Source organism: Hippopotamus amphibius, chromosome 9 (assembly GCF_030028045.1).
Source record: "Hippopotamus amphibius kiboko isolate mHipAmp2 chromosome 9, mHipAmp2.hap2, whole genome shotgun sequence".
In the NCBI taxonomy this organism is placed as follows: Eukaryota; Metazoa; Chordata; class Mammalia; order Artiodactyla; family Hippopotamidae; genus Hippopotamus; species Hippopotamus amphibius.
In genome coordinates, this window is record NC_080194.1 from 132,965,232 (window position 1) to 132,979,658 (window position 14,427).

General features: G+C 41.4%; 1 protein-coding gene across 2 annotated transcripts in view; it reads left to right on the forward strand.

The window, feature by feature from the left end:
* ERCC4 (ERCC excision repair 4, endonuclease catalytic subunit) overlaps positions 1-14,427 on the forward strand; it is a 34,729-nt gene that overhangs the window by 14,676 nt on the left and 5,626 nt on the right. For both annotated transcript variants that reach the window (XR_009055590.1, XM_057750430.1), the window contains exons 6-10: positions 644-772; positions 1,711-1,821; positions 3,926-4,526; positions 6,277-6,369; positions 12,325-12,437. Coding sequence is in view for 1 of the 2 variants with exons in the window: in XM_057750430.1 (XP_057606413.1) it covers positions 644-772; positions 1,711-1,821; positions 3,926-4,526; positions 6,277-6,369; positions 12,325-12,437 (1,047 nt within the window). In the remaining variant the exon portion in view is untranslated. The remainder of the gene's footprint in view (positions 1-643; positions 773-1,710; positions 1,822-3,925; positions 4,527-6,276; positions 6,370-12,324; positions 12,438-14,427) is intronic.

The following is a 14,427-nucleotide window of genomic DNA, read 5'->3' on the forward strand; positions in this document are numbered from 1 at the left end:
AATCTCGAGTTTCGTCAGCTGAAGTGCTGAAGAATGAGAAGAGATTTGTAGGGAAACACACATACGCAGCTGTCCACCGTCTTGTTTTTCTGCCAGTCACATCCTTCCCTGCTACTCTGACCTTCCTCACCATCTGGCTAGACCAGTGATTTTTAAAGTGTGGTCCTGGGGCCAAGATTTAATACAATTAGTATTTCTTACTGTTTCACCAGGGACACTCTTGGGTAATAAACTACAAATGCGTAGCGTTGAGGAATACATCAACTGCTGCTGGACTTTGGTTCTACTGCCTTCATCTGTGCTCGGGCATCAGCAGCGTTATCTGCTGATGTTTTGCACCATCATTGGAAATGTCCACACAGTGGAAAAAAGTCCAATAATGAGTTAGTGTTGATATTATTGAGAGTAGTTCTGAGGTCCCAGACCTCCCCTGAAAACACCTTGTGGGCCCCCAGGGGTCTATGAGCCACACTTTGAAAACCACCAGTCCACCCAAGCAGTGACAGAGGCCATAACAAGGGAGAAGGTGTGGTTGGGAGATGAGCAAGCTGGTGACTGGTTGATATGAAGGTCATATGACTCCAGAGAGTCTCTGAAGTTAACCATAAATTGAAGGGTTTTTTTTTTTAACTTTTCATATTAGGTTGGCTGTTTCTTGACTCCAGCACCTCAATGTTTATAAATGCTCGAGCGAGGGTTTATCATGTTCCAGATGTCAAAATGAGTAAAAAAGGCAAAATGCCTGAAAAACTGGAAATTAAAGAAGAACAAGGTATCTTGTATGCTTAAGTCTTCAAACATGGCTTTTATTTAAGTATTTGGTGTGGAAATGCTTATCAGGTGACAGTATAACTTTAAATCTCCTTTCAGCTGTGTGAAAAATGTGCGATTGCATGTTAATTATATGTTGGTATATAACATATGTAATGTATGGTAAAAGTATTTGATGTGGATTTATTGGCAGGGGATTCCAAATAACAAATGTCAAATATCGATCGAGAGTATTCCCACTACTACATAAGAATTATAGGGGATTTTTTAACTTCAGAGTAATTACTACTGGGGCACTTGAAGTCTCAGTGGAATGTTCTTAACATCCACTCTTAGCTTTTAGGGAACATAAATACTAGAATGAGGCAAATAATGGGTTTTATTTCACACTCTCCTAGTAAGTATAATAAATACTGTGTTTTAAGGTATGGGATAGAGTTAATGTTTACTTCCTGCCTAGGTCAGAGGTCTATTTCAAAAATTAATTAAATACATTAGTAATATGTTTGAGTATTTACAGAAATAAGTTTTATAGTTGTCTGCCTATATCCCATTTCTAGGACTGTGGAAATCATGGGGTTTTTAGAAATAATAAATACTGTTATTCTGTACTGAGTCCTTTATTTTGTGTAGCAGCTTATGTATAACATCACAGTTGACAACTAACACATAATCATCTCTTAGGAGTGACTGTGCAGATCACTTTCTCTCAAGGCGTTATAGAACCTATGGCAATACTGGCTTGAAGTGTCTTCATTTAGACCATAAGGAGACCTTTCTCAAGGAAGCAGATTCTGTCTATAGAGCATTACGAAGGAAGACCAAAGGAATGGGCTTAGGAAACAACGCCTGTGTTATCTGTTGTTTTAAAAGCCTTTGGAATACTTTATGGATAAATACTATCACACAGAATGAGGTTTATCTTTTATTTCTATACAGAAACAAAAAAGGAGCTGGTCCTAGAAAGCAACCCAAAGTGGGAAGCACTCACAGAAGTATTGAAAGAAATCGAGGCAGAGAATAAGGAGAGTGAAGCGCTTGGTGGTCCAGGTAGGAAAAAAGGAGATGATGACATTTGCGTTCAAAACCTAGCAAATGAGTCTTTTTGATTAGCTCTTTACAAATAACTTATACTATTTTGTTTATAAAATGTAGAAGAATAAGTCCCACATGAACACTGAAATCTTAATAACCTCCTTTCTGTTCATTTGATGTGATTTTCTCCAGATTGAATCTGTATTTATTCATGAAAGCAGGTTGTTTTACTGGTCAAGTTCTCAGGACTTCTATTTAAAGATGCAGCTAATCAACTGTTATATTAGAGTGGATAAACAACAAGGTCCTACTGTATAGCACAGGGAACTATATTCAATATCCTGTGATAAACCATAATGGAAAAGAATATAAAAAAGAGTGTGTGTGTGTGTGTGTGTGTGTGTGTGTGTGTGTATACATATATAATGGAATCACTTTGCTGTATAACAGAAATTAATACTATATTATAAATCAACTATACTTCAATTTTTAAAAAAAGATGCAAGTAGTCTCCACATATGTATTCACCAGGCTTTAAATCTGGAATCCCCGAAGAGAAAGCTAATGGGCTTATGTTTTAGGTTCTCAGCAAGTGTCTTTTCAAAGAGGCCTCAACTGTACTATGGACTGACATCGACCTAGCCCTAAAAAAATTCCAGGTTTTAGGGCTACTCTCTTCAAACACGAGTATACTAGTAAGTTAGCACCGTAGACTGAACCTGAACCAGGTTTTAAAAATAAAACCAGGTAGAAAATAAAACTAAATTTTAAAAAATATCTATTGAGACTTTGAACTCCTATAAAGCAATAAAGGCAAGCACATAATCCTTGCAAAAGTAATTATGCGGTGATGTTATCCCAGAACTTATGGTGCTGTGATTTAAGACCCAAAGTCATATGTGCCCACTTAGAAAAAAAAGCATAAAGAGAAAAGGGGGGCGGGGGCAAATTACTGCTAGCAGCCACTGTTAACACTGGCATATTTCCTTCCTGGTTTTCTTTCGTGTATTTTGTGTTTCACATGGTTAAAGTTATAGTGTAGATATAAGTTCTGCATATAGAGTTAATGAGTCAAATGATACTGACGTTTTTACAGTTCTCAAGACGTATGACCCCATTGATTTATAGAAAGTTTTTATCAATTTTCATTTCTTTTGGAAATATAAGAGCTTGTCTCTTTTTCACCTGGCTAGCAGTGACTGGAGATTCTGAATATATTTGTGTGTGTGTCTACAGGTATTACATATGTATAACAATTTTATTAATTTGATTGGAGAAAAATGTTATCTTGTTTTAAATTTTGATGTTTGGGGAGCTCAATATTTTCTCAGATGCATTTCTTCTTTTGTGAGTTGTCTTAGTTTCCTTTGCTGGTTTAGACTGTGTCCTCAGTTTGTATCAGTTTTTTATATATTAAAGACATTAATAGTTATCATAGTTGTTGCATAAAGTTTTTTGTCTTTAGCTTTTTTCTTTTTCTTTGCTTTTTTCTCTTTTTTTTTTCTTTTTCTTTTTCTTTTTCTTTTTTTTTTAACGAAAGAAGTGGATATATTTAGAGAGATATGCATTCCATAGACAGACTGGTCCATCTCAAAAGGCTTCAGAGCAGCCTGTCTTTAGCTTTTTCAATGCAGTTTCTTATTCTCATAGAGTCAGTCTTAGTTTACAGATATCAATCTTCTCTGAGATGTCTTCCATTGCTTTTAAGCCAGGAAAATCATCCTCGTATGGAGAGATGGAGAATAGTCATCTTTTTTTAATGATTTATTATTTAACATTTGACTGTGTAATCCATTTGGAATTTATTTTGGTATTTCCAGATCCTCTGGAAAATTATTAATTAAAAAGAGCTTCTTTAAAGCCTCCATTATACCACAGCTCTAGTTTGATAAGACTCTAAACATCTCTGGCTTCACCTTTACCCAAAAGATTTAAGTAATCCTGCCAGGGAGCTGAAAGCCTTTGATAAGCATCCAAGACCCTTTTTAAACAAATTGTAAAGTATCTTTAGCGCCAAGAGGTGAGCTGTATCTTCTTTGTGAGGGAAGAGACGAGGAGGCGCGCAGGGAGTAGGGCCACAAGTGAGGTAATAATGACATAACGCGGTTTCTGATTTTAGGACAAGTTCTCATTTGCGCGAGTGATGACAGGACGTGTTCCCAGCTGCGAGAGTACCTCACTGTCGGAGCAGAGGCCTTCTTGTTGAGGCTCTACAGGAAAACCTTTGAGAAGGACAGCAAAGCCGAAGACTTGTGGATGAGGTTTAGGAAGGAGGATGGCTCAAGGAGAATTATGAAGTCCAACAAAAGGCCCAAAGACCTGCAAAACAAAGACAGGGCTTCTGCCAGAAAGAGGGCTCTCAAAAAGAAGAAAGCAAGGTTGACCCTCACTCAGATGGTGGGAAAATTAGAAGAACCGGAGGAGGAGGAGGGAGGTGTGGAGGAGGGCTATCCAAGAGACCTTAGCAGTAGCCCCGAAAGCTGCTCAGAAGAAATTAAGCACGAAGAGTTTGATTTAAACATGTCCTCGGACGCCGCGTACGGAATCCTGAAAGACCCCCTCACCATCATCCACCCGCTCCTGGGCTGCAGCGACCCCTACGCTCTGACACGGGTGCTCCACGAGTTGGAGCCCAGATACGTGGTCCTGTACGATGCCGAGCTGACTTTCGTGCGTCAGCTTGAGATTTACAGGGCCAGCCGGCCGGGGAAACCCCTGAGGCAAGTTGTGAGGAATACGACCCCGGTGGGCCTCCGTATCACAGTTCTTTAGGGTTTAGCACAGATAGACCACGTGGGCTTTCTTATCTTTAACGTTACATTGTTATGATGTTAGTGGAGTCTCTGACACCTCGTTTGGCCTTCCAATCAGTCTGGGAAGTAGGCGTGGGAAGGAGGGCGAATGTTGTAGTGGAACCAGGAATCTGGTTCCTTGCTCTTCGGCTGCTCTGTGCCACATTCCTTATGCGTCGGTTACAGCCTATGGGGCGCCGTCTCTGAACGAGCCTCGGAGATTTACAGTATCCTAACTTCTACCAAATGTTCATATAATTATCGCTCAGCTAAATAATTTCATAATTCTAAAATGACTGTCTTATAAATCCAAAGAAGTGACTCTAAGTTACAGCCACATAAAACTAAAGTATTTGGGGAATTATTGTACCAAGTTTTCTTGAGTTTCAAGAAATATCAGATGAAAAATCTCCAGAAATATCAGATGAGAAAATGATGCCTCCCAAAGAATATAGTGTTCTGGCTCTCCAATTATCTGGGGGAAATAAACAGCAACATTAATATCCTGAACTCAGCCTGAACCAAAGGCAGAGCCAAAAGAAACCTTTCTAGCCAGTGTAACGGATGCAACCTTTTAGAGTAGAGATGGAGGAGGTGGACCAAAAATAATGCAGGATGAAGAGATTAGACAAAGCTGGTAAAATAAGTATAGGCTGATAAATGTTTCATACTTTGCTGTTGATCAACACTGTAGATAGCTTGTGTGCACCAAAGCTCTCTGCTGCCTGAGAATGGAATAGTGTGATATTTAAAAACAAAACGTCAGAACCCAAAGGGACCTCAGAGTTCAGCCACCGGATCCATCAGTGGGAAACTGAGGCCCAGAAATGGTGAATGGCTTGTCCTTGGCCACGTGGTACATTCGTGGGAGAGCTCAGGTCTCTGGGCTCACTGGCCAGTGGTCTTTTCCCTGTCCACACTTAAAAGAAATATAATCTAGGAAGATGAAGACCTAAAGAAAAATTGAGAGCTGAAAAGGGAAAACGTCTCTGATAGAAGGTGAAGGAAAGGGGCAGAGGAGGTGGTTCATTCAGCTTCTTAGCAACAAACAAGACAGGAAAGCTGGGCTTTCCTAAGAGAAAAGAATATGTCAAATTATTTCTTGAGGAGCTTGATGTAATCCACATGTCTTCTGTGTCCGTGTGTTTATATAAAACGTGTGATGACTCGGTTCTGTTAAGACATGAATAAAAAGGAACTGAGAAATTACTTGTGAAGATAAAGGTCATATAGATTTCATTTGTTTATTTTTCACTAACATGAACTTTCATAAGCTGGCTTTTATAACCACTGTCCAGCTTTTTAAACGATGGTTTGGCAGAGGTGCAGAGAAAAAATTGAAAGAAGAGAGGCCACTAAGATTGTGTTTTCTGATTTGTTTATAGTTATTAGGAAAGAATTATTCTATCCCTCTTTGTTATATTTCAATGTTTACCTAAACTCTGTTCCTCCTTTTGTTGAAAGAAGAAAAAAAAAACAAAAACCCGTGTGGTAATGAGGCCTTGAACAGGTGGGGTTTAGGCTGCTTAATTTTAGTATGTGATTAATGGAACCTTTTCTTCTCAAATATTTATTATTTGAACACTCTAGGTTGCTGATTTCCAAATGCCATGCTCTTCCTTCCAGGGATTAAAAATTATTTGTTTGCAGCCTAAAAGAGTTCTGTCTTAACTTTCAGGGTTTACTTTCTTATATACGGAGGTTCAACCGAGGAACAACGCTATCTCACTGCTTTGCGGAAAGAAAAGGAAGCTTTTGAAAAACTCATAAGGTAACTATATAAGAGATCAGTATGAAGGAATCAAAGGCCTTTGAAGACCCAGAGGCTTCTCTGGGTAGGAGAATATCCGCTAGCCCTCAGGAGAGACTGAGAGAGGAAGCCACTGGGAAGGGTCACGTCAGGATACACCTGTGGTCTGATTCACCCCAGGGTTTATGGACATCAACACACGTTTCCTTCCCTCTTCCCCTGCTTTCCCACCTTCTCCAGTTGCCTTTCAAGAATATAATAGGCTATTAGAAATGTGAAGAAAACTGCCGTTCTGTTTGTAAAGAAATGTATCATAAAACATCAGCATTAGAACTAAAACACTCTCTCCCCCTCCCCCATGTACAGTCTCTCTTCCCTTGGAATCATGATTTTTTTTCCCTTGTAAAATTTCCATTGTCCATGGGTGGGTGACTGCTTTACTGTTTACTGGGAAATACTTTTATGACCCGGTCAGTTCAGATCAATAGAATCACTCTGGGAAAATATTTTTTTAAAGGTATGACATTTATCTGAACAGATGTGTGTTTTTCGAGAATGAGTATCCTTTAATGTTCCAAATCCAAATAGAAAAAAGCTTTTGGTTTAACAAAAGGAATATGTTTCTAAGTGAGATATTTGCAAACTGCATGGCTACCTCTTACCCTTGCAAGTATTTGAGAAATCTGATAACCTCCCCCAAGGGATGTTGCCAAGGAGATGACAGCTTGGTGAGAGAAGATGGGTCAGATCATCTTTAAGGGGCCCCAGAAGCCAGGGCAGGAGCTGGACAGGGCATCTTTGAGTTGAGAAAACACTAGACCAGGGGAGGCCATGGCCTGGCCTGACTGTAACTGGGCCAGACCAGTGTTTCAAGTCTCAGACATTGGCAGTATATCAGTGACAGCAAGAGTGCAGAAATCACTTTTAGTGGCAGTTAGCCAGCCAGGACCTAGACAGAATTTCAGAATAGACAACCGTCCTTCAGCACTGGCTGTGGGCTCTCTGTATATGCTTATAATATGCAGGTACCCCAGTGTGTCCAGAGCATGTGTTCCAGGAAACAGGAGTGCTTATTGAACAATTGAGTCCCTTTGAAGAGACTCAGCACAGTATGTGGGCAGTACCCTTCCCTTCCCTTCCCTTCCCCTCCTGTCCTCTGTGATTGTGGCGTGCCTTAGCCATGGACTCTTACAGTTATTGGTGCCACAATTGTTGGTCAGTCTTTTCAGCCTGTGAAAATATTTTTTCTATTAATGTGTTCTGTGGGATAGTTTATATGTGTGTATATATGTTTTTTCAAAAAAAATTCTAGAAAGCATTATAACAAACCACATATTATACAGACTGCCTCTTCTCGTCCAAAGCTGTTAGCGCCTCCCTGCATCTTCTAGACTTTCCTCTCCCAAGACTCAGTCAACAGATATTTCTTGAGCATCTATTATAGCCAACCCCAGTGCTGATATTAAAGTGCTGGAGATACAGTGGTACAGAAAAAGGCTCTACCCTGCTTCGTAGAGCTCATCCTGTAGAGGAAAAGAAACACTGACTGCTTGTGAATAGTGTAATAAATAGACATGGGCAGAGCGCTGCGGGCTGCAGTGGTAGAAGAAAAGGGTAGGAGAGTCTGTCAAAGAGACCTGACTGAGTGTGGGGCGTCAGGGACGGAAGGCGTCGCTGAAGGAGTGACCTTTAAGCTGACCCATGGAGCACGTATGCTGGTTGCTAAGTAGACATGGTGGGCAGGGGGTTCTGTTGAACAGGGGTACGTGTGAACGCTCAGAGGAGCACGAGGCCTGTTAAGGATTTAGAACTTGACCCTGAAGGCAGTAAGATAGCACTGAAGAGTTCTAAGCAGGAGAGTGACAGTGTATTTTTAAAGTCTCTCTCTGGCATCAAACTGAGAATTGGATGGAGTGGGGAAGTGGTTAGGAAGCTATTGCAATTGTCTGATAAGAACCAGTGGCAGCCACGATTAGGTTGATGGAGAGAAGGGGACAAATTCAAGAGATATTGAGGAAATGGCATGAAAGAATTGGTGCTACTGCATATGGGCCAGTACCTCCTAATTGCACCTTTACTCTTTTTAAAATATCCTTTGCCTGAGGCTTCTCTGATTAAAGTAATTGTCTCTAAATTACACAGGAGAACGTTGAGCAAAAATATTCAGATGAGGTTGTTGGTGTTCATGGCGAGGGTCCCCAAGACCACTCTCGGGTTCAATGATTCAGTAGAAGGAGCCTCGGGAGTCAGAAAAACTGGTGTCCTCACAGTGACGGTTTATTACAGGGAAAGAACATAGAGTAAAATCAGCAGAGGGAAAGAACACAGGGACCAAGTCCAGGAAAAATCCAGCATAAGCTTCCAAGTGTCCTCTTCCAGTGAAATCGCAAGAACGTGGGTGACTCTCCCAGCGGCAGTATGTGACAGCACACACTCGGTGTCTCCACAGGAAAGTTTACCTGAGACTTGGGGTCCAGCGTTTTTATTGGGAGTCCATCATATAGACATAGTGCTCAAGTGACAGATTCCAGCTCCCTGGAGCAAAATCAGGTATTCCCCATAAATCACACTGTTGGCATAAACCATCCGATCACCCTGGTGCCTGCCGTGTGGCCCCAGGCATATAAAAACCCTCTTATCAGGCGTTATATTCCAAGAGCTCAGAGCTCAACTCCCAGAAGCTGGCCAAGGGCTTCTGGGAACACAGGCTGAGGAGACAGGCCTTTCTTGGGAATGTGCAGGGTTTGAGCAGCCCAGGCCTGCTCCCGTAACCCTTTCCTGCACAGTGTTGTAGCCAAGGGAGCCTGGCGGCTCTGAGGATGTGAGTTTTTTGCTCCAGGCCTCTTTCCTGCAGCTGCCTCTTCTCCAGTGCATCAGAACCTGGCCTGGGAAGGAGTGCTGTCAGTGGATTGTAGCCAGGTATTGGGGACCCCGTGCCATTCCCAGCTTATACAAGTGATTCTACACTCAAAAGGCTCAGTGACAAGGCTCAGGTAAGCCTGGCACATACTGGAAACTTCACTCAGCAGAAATGGGGATATAGACTTTCTCCTACGTTTCAGTCTCTACAGTAATTCCCATACCAGGTTTTAATGTTTTATCTATGATCTGGCATAATTTTCTAAACTCTCTCAGTGGTGATTGTCTACTTATTATGTTAGATCTTCCCATGTTACACGGATAGTTACGCTGTTCAGAATCTTAAGATATTTACTTTCCCAGAAAACTTGGGGATTTGAGAAGTGTTTGTTTTGAAAAGCAAAATATATGTGAGGTGCATGGCTGAAAGAGCATTTGCACTAAGCCTGGACTTAGAGAAAAATTTAATGTGAGACTGAGGAAATGTGCTTTTGCCAGGACCTCCACGAGTGATGTTGTAAGAACAAAAGCAATGCTACTATTTAAAATAACCGGAGAGGAATGAATCAGGCAAACTGGCAGTGGAAGGATTGTTTGGCTGGACTGGAGATCAGTAGATTACAGATGACAAGTAAAGAGAAAAAAGATTACACTTCTAAGTATTGATAATAAAATGCTCCCTGGGTCGAAAAATTAATAATAACATTCTGAGTATACATAGTTTTGGAGAGGTCACCACTTTTCAAAGGAAGGGGTTAGCTTATTTGAAATTTTACAGTTAGAAAATATGATCACAAAGTGGGTTAGCATGAGGGCTTGAATAAAGGCCATTGGAAGAGATTTCTAGTCCAGTACCTCCTCCCTGTGTTATCACGTCGTACAGGCTATTCAAGTATCACTGAAGATGTGAAAGTACAGTTAAGAAACCACAGGACTTTAGGTGGAAGTAGGGATCTGAATCGTTTAATTATTATTTTGTGTCTGTCACATAGAGTAACTTGAATAATAATGCTAAATGTTGAAAGCAAGGGACTGAATATTTATAAGTATGGCAAATTTCTGTTAAACCAATTTGAGTTACTAGTTAGGAAGACAATATTTTCTTTACAACCTGGTTTCATTTCAGGAGTCTGTTTTTTCCTCAGATTCAATTTGCAGTTATAACATTTCATGGTAAACTAGCTGCTTTGTTTAACAGTATTAACTGAAACTGTTGTGGAATCATTTGAAAGTAAATCTTCTGTTTTTTAGCGTAATCATGAATAATTAGGGGATGAGGTTACTACATTATACGAGAAGCACAGTTATCATAACAGCTAACATTTATATAGTGCTAGGCGACAGGCACTCTTCTGAGTGCCTTATATATGTTATGTGATCCTTGTAACAGTCTTTTTGAGGTTAGGTTTTAGTAGTATTCCCATTTTACAGACGAAATTGAGGGACAGAGCCATTAAACAACTTGCCTAAAGTCACAGAGCCCGTAAGTGGTTTCAAATCCATGCAACATGGATCCAGAGTCTGCATTCTAACCCCCTGTGCTTTGCAGCCACACACAGATTACACATTAATCAGGAAAGGAGGATATCCCACGTGAGATAGCTTAGCCAGTAAGGCATGTGGCGATAAAGAGGGGAAAAAAAAAATCCCCCATGTTGATCCAAAGTGCGAAAGCAAAAGAAATTTAAGATCAGTAAGTTTTTTGAACAGTTTGTCCTTCTTCCCCAGCTGGAGTCTGGTGGGTGTGACGGGGCTGCCAGAGCCATTGTCACCACAGAGGATTCTCCAGCAGCAGCGATTGGCACCAGTATTGAGAACAACGGGGGAGAACGACACTGCAACTATTGTCTGCCCTCTTGCCATCTATTTATAGAATGTTAGACTAATAATAACTTTGCGTTTGCATATTGTTTCAAATAGTATAGAATTTAAATTTGAGTTTCTCTTGTGGTATCTCTTCGTGGTACCCTGCCCTAAAACATCACGTATCCAGAGCGAATGGGCAATTGCTCCATCTGATTTTATTTCCTTTCATTGGAAAATCCTTGTTGTCTGTGCCCTCGTTGAAATCATTAGTTGCTGATGAAGATTCCTCTTGTTTCGCCTTTCCCAGTCTCTTTTATTGCAGTCACATTGCTGTGTTTCCTCCGCTCAGTTGCAAGCCCTGTGAGTGAGAGAGCCAGCCTTTTACGTCTTTTCTCTCAGCCTGGCACAAAGGGACACACAGCCCTTGCTCTTTCCTGAACTGCTTATAACATCCTTTACTGGTTTTGAAAAATGAGACTGTGGCAAACTTGGCTCACTCTTCCTGTGGTTATTGAGGATCTTGTCATGATTCTGGTTCCTGATTACAAATCTGAGTTAGGATTGTACAGGCTTGTCAGTCTACCAGGTTTAAGGTACTGAGCTCCTTGAAGACAGGAATTATTGGGTAACCATATTTGTATCCAAAGTACCTCACTCAGCACATGGGAGCCCTCCATAAATGTTTTAAATAGATGCATAAGTGAGTGAATCGATGCTGCTTTACTGCCCAACCTGAGGTGTTGATTTTTTTTGTTGCAATCTGTTGGAAGTTTGGTTTCTTATATTAATCTTGCTTTTCCTTTAAAACCGAGGGTGTTTAATGGGGCCTCCCACCTGGAAAGTTTAACCATGTATGTTTTCATTTCTTTAATCATTGATTGTTAACTATCCTATTCATAAATTACTCTCAAAATATTGGAATATAAATTATTTGAATTCAGTGCTCAGTAACACATTTATCACATTTTTATAAAAAGTCTCAATAATCTCTCTGGCATTTTTCACATGCTTATTTCATGTCTCAAAGTGTTCGGCGGATGTACAGAATAGAAAATAAAGAACAGTTTTTTTAACTCTGGAAGATGAGCAGGCGTACCCAGCAAAGAAACTCTCTCTGCTTCCTTTACCTGCCCCTTGTCTGTGCATTTTTACTTCCAGTGTTTCCTGTGTTTTCTTTTACCACTAGTTATGTAGATCATTTTCTTTTTGTTTGTTTTTTGGTAGATCATTTTCTATGTTACAATTTATAAAAGATTAAAATCTGGAATTTTGAATTAGTTCAAAAATGTTGAATATGCTTTTCTCCCCCAGGGAAAAGGCTAGCATGGTTGTCCCTGAAGAAAGAGAAGGCAGAGATGAAACGAACCTCGACCTTGTAAGAGGCTGTGTGTCTGCAGGTACTCCCGCTGACACGCGCAAAGCCGGTGAGTCCTGCCCTTTGCCAAGCACTCCTGCTGCCTGTGCAGGAGGCTGTGAGGTTCCAGAGTTTCTCTGCAGAAGCTTGGTTTTTCTCAGTAAGCTCTTAAACATGGGTGTCTGCTCCCATGCCCTGGTCTCAGCTGTGCTGTCTGCCAGCCATGTGTCCTTCCTGGACCTCGGGCTCCTCACCTGTAAGATAAGTGGGGTTGTGATCTAGGTACCAGCATTGGAAATCAGTTACATCCCAGCTTTGGTTGAGGTTCAGAATGTACTTTGGCCAGGTAACTTTTGTAAATGGTGATTAGGTTGTTATCTTAACCTGAAGAGGCCAGTTTGCTCATAGATGAAGAGGCAGGATTGTTCAGTCTGCGTTCCCACTTCCCTCTCTGTGTCTATTGATTGCTTCTTGGCACTTTTCTAGATCCCAGGTGTGTGGTACTCTCACTGCCAGGAAGCGTCCAGGCAGTGGCTTCCACCGAGACCTGCTGGATGCCACGTGCACCGTGGTCCAGGGATAACTGTGTCCCACTCCCGATCCTGTTTCCCCGTGGCAGCAGCTGATTTCAGCCAAGTGGCATGGGAAAAACAATACGGTTGACTTCTCCTTTGGTGGGGTCCAGAGCAGTTAAAGCAGTGGGTCTCAGAATTTAGTGTACTTAAAAATAACCTCTGATGCTTGTTAAAACTGTATATTCACAGACCCCAGTCCATAGAAATTCCAGTTCAGTAGATCTGAAAGGGGGTCAGTGTCTGATAGAGTGATCCTTGGACCATACTTTAGGAAACACTGCCTCAGAGCATCTGTGTCTCTCTTGAAGAAGATTATTATTAATTCAGATAGGCTGGGGACATGTCATGCAGAACAACGGGATGCTGGGCAGTTTGATGGAAGATAGATTGGAGCATGTAGGTACCACACAGAAAGCTGTTCATAGAAATCTGCCCTTTTGAGTTCAGTCCCCTGAGTGCTTCTGTTAGCGTCCCTTTGCTGCTGTAACGAATTGCCACAAACTTAGTGTCTTGAAACAACAACATTTATTATCTAACAATTTTTATCTTACAATCCAAAGTCCAAGTGGGTTTCACTGAGCTAAAATGCAGGTGTCGGCAGGGCTGCTCCCCCTGGAGGCTCTAGGTTATCCTCTTCCACGTTATCCAGGCTGCCTGCATCCCTTGACTCATGGCTCCTGGACCCTTGGGCCTGTCTGGATAACCGCAAATAATCTCCCAGCCCTGAGAGCCTTAATTTAACTGCATTTCCAAAGTCACCTTCGCGGTGTAAAGTAACATATTTGCAGGTTCCACGGATTAGGACAGGGACATCTTCAGGGGGCCATTATTCTACCTACAACCGCCCTTGTGTAGTCCTTCCACCAGCAGTGTTGGCATCACCTGGGAGCCTGTTAGAGGTGCAGGGTCTTGGACCCTGTTCCAGACCTATGATATTTTAACTCCAGTTGGTATTTCAACTCCATCCCAGGCGATTCATATGCATGTTGGTGGGAGAAGCTCTGTGCTCCTGTTTTTCCCAGCTGCTTCCATTTTCCCACCTCTGGACTCATTGATACAAGCACTAAAAGCTCCAAAATTTTTCACAGCAGCTCACAAGGCAGTTTATGCAGAGAACATTTCTAAGCACCTACTATGTGCCAGGCTCTGTCCTAAGAATTGGGACAACGATGATCAGTTAAACGTGGTCAGTGCAACGGTGAGGCACCGCGGAGGGAGGACAATGGCGAAAGCTGGTACCTGTGAATTTTCAGTAAGGAGGTAGCAAGGGACCCCAATTTCCCACCAGCTCCATTTAAGGGAAATTGCCTTAAACTGTAAATAAACCTTTCTTAAAATATGGAAAAGTGTGGAATGACATGTAGTATTGTGTAACCAGGCATCGGACATTAACAACAGAAAGTAGATTTTTAACTTTAATTGTGCTCTTCCACGTTTGAGAGTTACTTCTCGGTGCAGTACTTAAAGTGCTTCTTTTTCTCCATA